General features: G+C 44.8%; 1 protein-coding gene and 1 long non-coding RNA gene across 2 annotated transcripts in view; one reads left to right on the top strand and one right to left on the bottom strand.

Moving 5' to 3' along the window:
* The window catches only part of clvs2 (clavesin 2), a 30319-nt gene extending 22213 nt beyond the window's left edge, over nt 1-8106 (bottom strand). The window contains exons 1-2 of the mRNA XM_034899386.1: nt 7115-8106; nt 5078-5252 (exon numbers count right to left, since the gene is read on the bottom strand). Coding sequence (XP_034755277.1) covers nt 5078-5252; nt 7115-7503 — 564 coding nt within the window. The 5' untranslated portion in view covers nt 7504-8106. The remainder of the gene's footprint in view (nt 1-5077; nt 5253-7114) is intronic.
* Nucleotides 2545-8249, top strand: part of LOC117961052 — a 16452-nt gene continuing 10747 nt past the window's right edge. The window contains exon 1 of the long non-coding RNA XR_004660293.1: nt 2545-2560. This is a non-coding gene — a long non-coding RNA (uncharacterized LOC117961052). The remainder of the gene's footprint in view (nt 2561-8249) is intronic.

An 8249-nucleotide genomic window follows, 5' to 3' on the forward strand; every position in this document is an offset into this window, starting at 1 on the left:
GAATTAATATGTTTCCTATGTTTCATGGTCATTTTGCTGAAGGTGTGTTAGTCATTCTGACGGTTTGGCCCTTAAGGAGTCATCAAAATGGAAATGTATCTTCCTATTGGAAGCATGAAGATCTGCACCAAAGACTATTTGTTTTTAAAAAATATATTCTCATGGATCATAACAGTGAAAACACTCAGAAGAGACGTGTTTGCAGATATGCAAATGAGGTGTATAGAACAGCTCAATAACATGTACAAAGTCTTTGGCGATTAGACCCCATCACTAAAGGAATATTTTGTATATTAATATAGGGTTAGAGAACCTTTCACCTTTCAATGAATGTAGAGGGGGGGGTGGAGGGTTGCACTCTTTGCTTGCAATGACATCTGATAGCAAAGGGAGAAACCAATTTAAAGCAGGGTTGTGACTCTGTGATTGGCCCTTGCCATTTGTGTACAATTCTGATTGGTTAAGCAGGAAGGTGAACGCCTCCAACAGCTGATTCCATTTAGGAAGAGAACATCGATTAAACTAAGTCTTTCTAAAACATTTACGCCAAGCTACATTTAAATCAGGAGAGATTAGTTGCAGATATGCGACAGTTATTCACAGCAAAAAAGTCCATTTATTAGGATAACAGCTGATGTAGAAGAGCCCTGATTAAAAGTTAGGTCTTCATGACAGAACTTACGCTGAGCTACATTTCTTTTTTTGTCGCAAAAACTGGTAAAAAAAAGAGATATTGTTTAGTCTAAAAGGTCTATTAGTCCGCCGTCTGTCCCTCATTTTCGGCCAGATGTCCCTCACCTTCTAGAATAAGAACGCCAAATTATGAGTAAGGAGGCGGGGTTTTTTAGCTTTAAAAAAAACAAATGGAACTACGTCACATTCTGCATCGTCTATATCAACGAGGTTTCATTTAAGGGATTGTTCGGGTTCCGCCGTAAATTTTGCAGGATTTCTGACTCAGCTGCAGCTCAACACTCGCTCCGTCTGAAGTGACTCACTGTGACTCACTGTGGCTGTTTAACAATATTTAGATCTCAGTGTGTGTGTGTGTGTGTGTGTGTGTGGGGGGGGGGGGGGGGGGGGGGGGTGGACTCAGACTTGGCTCTCCATTATAGTCTCACATACTGTACAGGGTGAAACATAAATGTTAAATTTAACATATAAAATAAAAAAAATTTAAAATATCACAATATTTTTTAACTACCTCAATATTGATACTGCAACAACATTGTAGTGTTGACTATTGGTGCTTTCACCGATATTTACACAATGAGATGTTTTGATAAAGGTTCATTAGTAATGGATGGATGGATGGATGAATGGATATATCAAGCTATGTCAAGGCTTTGGTACAAAAACATTACTTGTTAATGGATCCATTCATTGTTTTGGGTTCCTTCGTGTGATTCATTGACAATAAGGAAGACCAATATCATTACAACCTTTGTACAAAATTTGTTTTTCCACCCAGAGGGAAACAAGTAGGAATTGATTGCCACATCCTTGATGCTTTTGGTAACGTGTTTTGTGCATTTGATTTGCCAAATCAAATCACTCTGTTACACGCCTTCCTTCTCTGCACCAAATGATGAGCATCTATTTGTGTGAGCAGTTGCACAGTGGGGAATGACTCAGGGCTCAGCTAATAGGTCAAATCAATAATTCACGCTGTAATCTGTGTCTGGAGAGCCGTCAGAAATATGTTATATTCGTACTCGTCACAGTGGTGCGTTGGCTGGCGTCTACACTTTGTTCCCTCAGTCTGAAAGGTGAGACATGTGATCCCCAACATACCACAGCTCGTGTTTACAGACAATGCAGGAGGCAGCCTGATTATGTAGACACGTCGTATGTAGTAGTAGGAGTAGTAGGAGATAAAATAGAAGAAAGTGTACTGCTCAAATTACATTTGGTCCTGTTATTGTGAGTCATCACTAAAAACGGAAGCTTTCTGTTTCCTGCAGTTCAGGATGAAGACTACTGGAGCCAAGGATTACATTTCCAAATGTAAGCAAGTATACTCACCGGTCAGTACCCTGAAGAACTGTTTACTACTACTGAAAAACTGAAGGTTACACATTGGGACAGGTTGCCAAAACCCCCACATTACCGGAATTATCAATAATTCAGGCTGTAGTGTGTGTCTGGAGAGCCGTCAGAAATGCGGTATTCAGGACAGTGGTACTTGAGTCCCGACTTGGTCTCCAGTCCACACTGGAGACGCTTTTCTGTTGTCTCGGACTCATCTTGGACTCCGACTTGTCTCAGACTCGCCCAGTGGACTAGTCAAATATTCTAGTTGGTCTCGACGGAGTGCAGCACTAAACGCTTTTGTTCTAAAGTAACTGACTCCTTAAAAACAAAACCATTGAAGAAGTGCGCTCGTTCAGAAAACAGGTATTGGTTGAAATCATAATCCATCTAGAAGAGGCCTTGTGATTGGTTGCCTGGTATACGCCGGGCTGCATCACATGCCTCAATCATCGGGTATCAATCATTTTCATTTTGGCAACAGACACAATGGCAGCGATCACCTGGTACTATGGCTTCTTCAGTACAAGTCATGAGTTCAAGAATGGGAACATTTCCATTTTATATTTAAAGTAAAAAATTTGGCCTAATTGGACCCTTTCTTTCTACAGTCTTGAGTATCTTTCATGACCTCATAAGGGGCAAGATTCCAGATCGGCCCATCTGAGCTTTCATTTTCTCAACGGCAAGGCAGGACAACCAGGGCTCGGTTTACACCTATCATCATTTCTAGCCACTGGGGGACCAAAGGCAGACTGGGGGAACGCATATTAATGTTAAAAAACCCTCATAAAGTGACATTGTCATGCCATGGGACCTTTAGGCTCGCTCATAGACTCTATACAAGATGTGATTGGCCTGTCCAGAATTTGTTTTTTCCAGCTCACAAGCCAACGGAGAGTCGCTAGATTTCTAGGCTTAAACCCCCCCCATTAGCTAAATAAAGACAGACAAGCCACACATCATTTGGTACCAAATAGGTTAAACATTTTTTCACAACCATTTTTAATGCCGTTCAAATTTGGAATCAGATATTTCTTTGAGAAAATTATGAACTAAAATCTTTATGGTTGCTTACAGAATAAATTTGAATTTCAGACACTCAGTAAGTAGGACAGTTACATTAAAACGTCTTTTAGCCTCAGGGATATGATTTCCTCATCTCGTTTAGTCAGTTTTAAGACAGAAAACTAGGATGTTAATGTAGTGTAAAATTCAAGTGATGCAACTTTGACAGTTTGGCATCCGTCACAAGCACGTCGGATAATCTTTTAGACCACGCTGCGTCTCACTCAACACTTCCCTCTGGAAACACTTCCCTTAGATTTCACTTTGACTAATGGAGCTCAACACAAATTGGCAGGTGATTCCCAAGGATGTGGAGAAAGCAATAACACACGCGCGCACACACACACACACACACACCTCCTCTTGGGTTGGGCTGGTTAACAGAGGACACACTCTTCCCCTGTAACTCATTCTAATAATGATGTTGAAGGTGTCCTTGCAACTGACTAATGTGTCCTCCACACACAGAAAGAAATCCACTAAGCACTGTCGCATCCCTGTTCTTTACATGCCACATGAGAAAAACCTGGACTCTGATTAGAAAAAGGGAGAACTTAAGAAAACCAAACAGACAACCATTTAAAAAAAAATCACTTTCTTTGCATCATCACCTACCAAACCAACCTTGGATAAAAAAACAACTAAAAAACAGCAATGTTTAATCTCAATTGAAATGTCATTATTCCCTTAAAGGAGCTGGCAGCTTTAACACGACTCCTGACTTCAGTGGACCAGGTTGACTGCACCGTGGAGGCTGGAGGTTGGTCCTGCTGCTGGAGATTTTCCTCCAGCACCAACATAGAAACAGTTTGTTTAAAAAGACAAGACTGTAGATTTCTAGATGATGATATAATGCTGGGATAATCTATAGTTTATAATTGATACCAGGTAACCTGTCAACTGTATTTCCAAGTCCTTCTGTCAAAAACATCTGTGAAGCACCAGGCCAAGGTGACGTCTTCAGATTGCTTGTTTTGGCCGATCGACAATCAAAAACCCAAAGATATTCAAAGCGCCCATATTCTGCTCATTTTCCGGCTCCTAATTATACTTTGAGGTTGTACCAGATAGGTTTACATGGTTTCATTTTCAAAAAACACCTTAATTTTGTAGTGCACATTCCTGCAGAAGCACCAGAGACACAAAATAACTCCACCCCAAATCCTAGAAAAAGGGATTTAGTTTTTCATTATATGGGCACTTTAATTAATTCAATTTACAGCAAATCCTCAGATTTGAAAATGTCACAGCCCGGCCTGTGACCTTTCTTTCCCTGTGTCCCTCCCCTGTGTGTGTGGCGGTGTGTGTGTGCTCATCAGCAGGGGCGTAGCTCTACAGGCATCACCAGGCCCACCTGACTTGAAGAAACCTGGCTCTTCAATCGCTCATCGCCAGATGGTTTTCCGCTCTCCATGTGGTAACTCTTTGTTTCGGTTTCAAACTCCAGTGAAGAATTTGACATTGAACTGTTGTTTTACTGACTATAACTTCACCTGTGTCTCTCCTGTCTCCGCCCCCTGCCGAAGAGGAGCCTGTCTTCATGCCTACCACAAGAAACCGTTTTCAAACCAGGATTGTCACCTCTCCACCGTTTTCCACTCTCTGTATCGCAAATACTGAGGTGAAATTTAAAACTGCTATTTCCAATCCATTGAGCCTGTGTCTGAATCTGCTACTGGGGTCTAAACTAGGAGCAAATCGTAACAGCTTAACATTTACTTTTGACAAAATAATAGCAGGATACCCAGGGCTCGGTTCACACCTATCTCCATTTCTAGCCACTGGGGGACCATAGGCAGGCTGGGGGAACTCATATTAATTTTAAAAAGAACTCATAAAGTGAAATTTTCATGCCATGGGACCTTTTAAGTTGAAGTCTTTGGATGCAACCCAGAGACTTGAGTAAGGTCAGGCCCATTGCACACGCCACTAACCAACCAACGCCAATGAAGCTTTCTGTCAGCTGGAAGTGTCTTACCTGCAGCCCCTCGATGGCCAGCCGCAGCATGCTGGGAGTCAGTTTGGACGCCTGCTTGAAGGTGAAGTTACTCCAGTCGATGATTAGGATGAAGCCGTTGACCTGCAGCTCCGGGTCTTCGATCATAGATTCCAACGACAGCAGGATCGCCCTTAGTATGTCCACAAATGTGTATCTGAGAAGAACAGAAGAACAGGTTTGTTTTAGTTGCCAGAGCAGTGTTGAGAGAATATTTATTGGGGGTACTTAAGTCAATCGACAAAAAAAAATTAAGCTGTAAGTAGAAATGGGTGATATGGAGAAAATAAGATATTAGGATATTCTTGATCAAATATCTCAATATCCATGGTCCCCTAAAACTGTCTCTGAAGTCTCTTGTGCCTAGCTTTGCTCTTTTTGGTTGAAGTTCTATCCCAATGCGTGCAGACGGGAATTTGAAAGACAACCGTTTATCCCGCCCCTCTGATTGAGCCCTGCCAATGCTGAGCTCCCAGACCCAACACCTTGATGTGGGTCTGGCTTGGTAGGCTACTTCTTAGTTCGAATAAGAGAAATCCAAACGCAACACAACACCTTTCCGTTTAAGACAGTACTGTTTCCGGCTTTGGGGCAACAGTTTTGGGGGGACCTTTTGTTTGGTTTCAACATGATAATGCCCCTGTGCACCTGGGCGCCTCCCTCGGAAGGTTTTCCAGGCACGTCCAGCTGGGAGAAGACCCAGGAGTAGGTGGAGGGACGTCCAGCTGGGAGGAGGCCTCGGGGAAGGCCCAGGACTAGGTGGAGGGATTCTATCTCTAACCTGGCCTGGGAACGCCATGAGATCCCCCAGTTGGAGCTGGTTAGTATGGCCCGGGAAAGGGAAGTTTGGGGTCCTCTGCTGGAGCTGCTCCCCCTGCGACCCAATACCGGATAAGCAGACGTGGATACATGGATGGATGGATGGACGGATGGATGGATGGACGGATGGATGGACGGATGGATGGATGGACGGATGGACGGACGGATGGATGGATGGACGGATGGATGGATGGATGGATGGACGGATGGATGGATGGACGGATGGATGGATGGATGGATGGATGGACGGATGGATGGATGGACGGACGGATGGAATGCCCCTGTGCTAAAAGCAGGGTGCATAAAAATCCTTTTAATTGGGTTCTTATTTTGTTCTTTTTGTCTACGCTGTACATTAAACATATGCATGCCTGTCGATCCTGAATAAAGGACTCCTCCTTCCTCTCCTCTAACAGGTATTTTCTTTATCTAAATCAAGGCTCTAAGGGTCGTGGTCATTTAATCGCAAAGCTCTTTGAAGGAAATGGGATTTTGGGCTGTATTCATGAAATCTACTTGACATTCCCCTGTTTGCTGAAAAAGAACTTGACTGGCCTGCACAGAGTCCCGACCTCAACCCCATCCAACACCGTGTGGGATGAACTGGAACGCTGACTATGAGCCAGACCCGATCCCCAAAAATCAGAGTCTGAACCCCCTGATGCTCTTGTGGCTGAAGGGGTGAGTAAATCCCTGCAGCCGAGTTTCAACATCTGGTGAGAAAGAATGAAACCAGAAGACTGGAGGCTATAGAGCAGGAGAGGAACACCCATGGGTGCTGGGTGTCCACATACTTTGGACCACGTAGTGCATTTTTTCAAATAAAGAAGAAAGCTGAGTTGGTTTCCTTTAGTTTTCTCGCTTCTGGATTTCCCTCCCAGAGTACCTCAGGCTCCACGAACCACGGACTCTTTCAAAAAAGGCCCCCAAAAACTTTCTAAATATGCAATTTTGTATTTGTTGTATTTACCCTGTAGCACTTTGGGACTGATTTTAACAATGAAAAGGGCTCTAAAAATAAAATGCATTTTTTGTTATTATTATTTTCTAAAAAAATAAAATAAAATAAAATAAAAGATGCTGTGGTGCTTAATGGACAGCTCCACAAACCAGACCACATGTGATTTACAGTGGATTTTAAAACTCTCCCCTGCTTTTCATGTGGTGGATCAGATTACCTAAACTCAGACTGTTTATTACCTGCTCTGGTCCCAGTTGGCTGCGAACAGGACCAGTATCTTCCTGCCGTATTTGTCCAGATTGGACAGTACTCCGGGGAAACCGTCCTTCAGGGCCTGCTTTATCCCCGGGTCCGTGGCTTTCAGGTTCTTGAACATGTCCAGGTTCTGCTGTCGGTACTCAAAATACTGTGCCAACAGCCGAAACGCCTCGAAGTGGTTGAACTTCCTCGCCCGGAGGAATCGGAGGATGAACGCGTCGTCCGTCCGGAGGAAACCGATGTCCGGCCGGGTGATGATCATGTCCCGGACCTCCTGGATGTCCTGGTGTAAAGTCTCCGGGTTTTCTTTCAGCTCCAGCTTGGCCTTCTCCAGGGTCTCTGGAGAGAGGCCAGTCTGTAAGTGAGTCATCTCTGGCAACAGCTGTCCCTCCACAACCAGCTTCCAGTCAAGCAACACAATCAACAGGGTGAAGTGTATGAAATGGTTTTCCTGTTTGGTTTTACTGATCACAGGCTGACTCCAGATGGAGGCCTGCTGCTCTGTAGACGTAATCCACGCGGAACTGGCACAGACGCTGCTGCTATGATGCTCCTATGATGCATCCTCATGGGCCGTTCACTTTTACGCACAGACACATTGCAAATCTACATTCAAGAATTCAACTTTATTGTATTTTTTTTTTTTATTAAGCCTATGTCATGACTCAGGTCCTCTCTCCAGGCTTCATGCGGTCTACCCAACCTGCTGATCCGGGGGGCCTGAGCTCACAGACGCAGACGCGCGGCCGCTTCCCTCCATGTCAAAGCCTCTCCTCTCTGTCTGTGACACAATGACTACGACAGCATCACCGTCTCCCCGGCGTCGCTCGCGGCGGCCAGGCAATGCGGCACAGCCCTGCAGCACCCGCTAGATCACTACCATCCTCCCTCCGCCTTCAGCAGGCATCTCCATCCGCCGAGCGACTGCTGCTCCTTCTGCTCCTGCTGCTCCTGCTGCTCCTGCTGCTCCTGCTGCTCCTGCTGCTGGCGCTGCTGGTGCTGCTCCTGCTGCTGGCGCTGCTGGTGCTGCTGGTGCCGCCGCTATCGCTCCGTCACCGTCTCCGTCACAGTCAATCGAGGCAGATTTGTCCGCTTCTACATCACCCCCCCCCCCCC

The sequence above is a fragment of the Etheostoma cragini genome, chromosome 18, assembly GCF_013103735.1.
Source record: "Etheostoma cragini isolate CJK2018 chromosome 18, CSU_Ecrag_1.0, whole genome shotgun sequence".
Lineage (NCBI taxonomy): Eukaryota > Metazoa > Chordata > Actinopteri > Perciformes > Percidae > Etheostoma > Etheostoma cragini.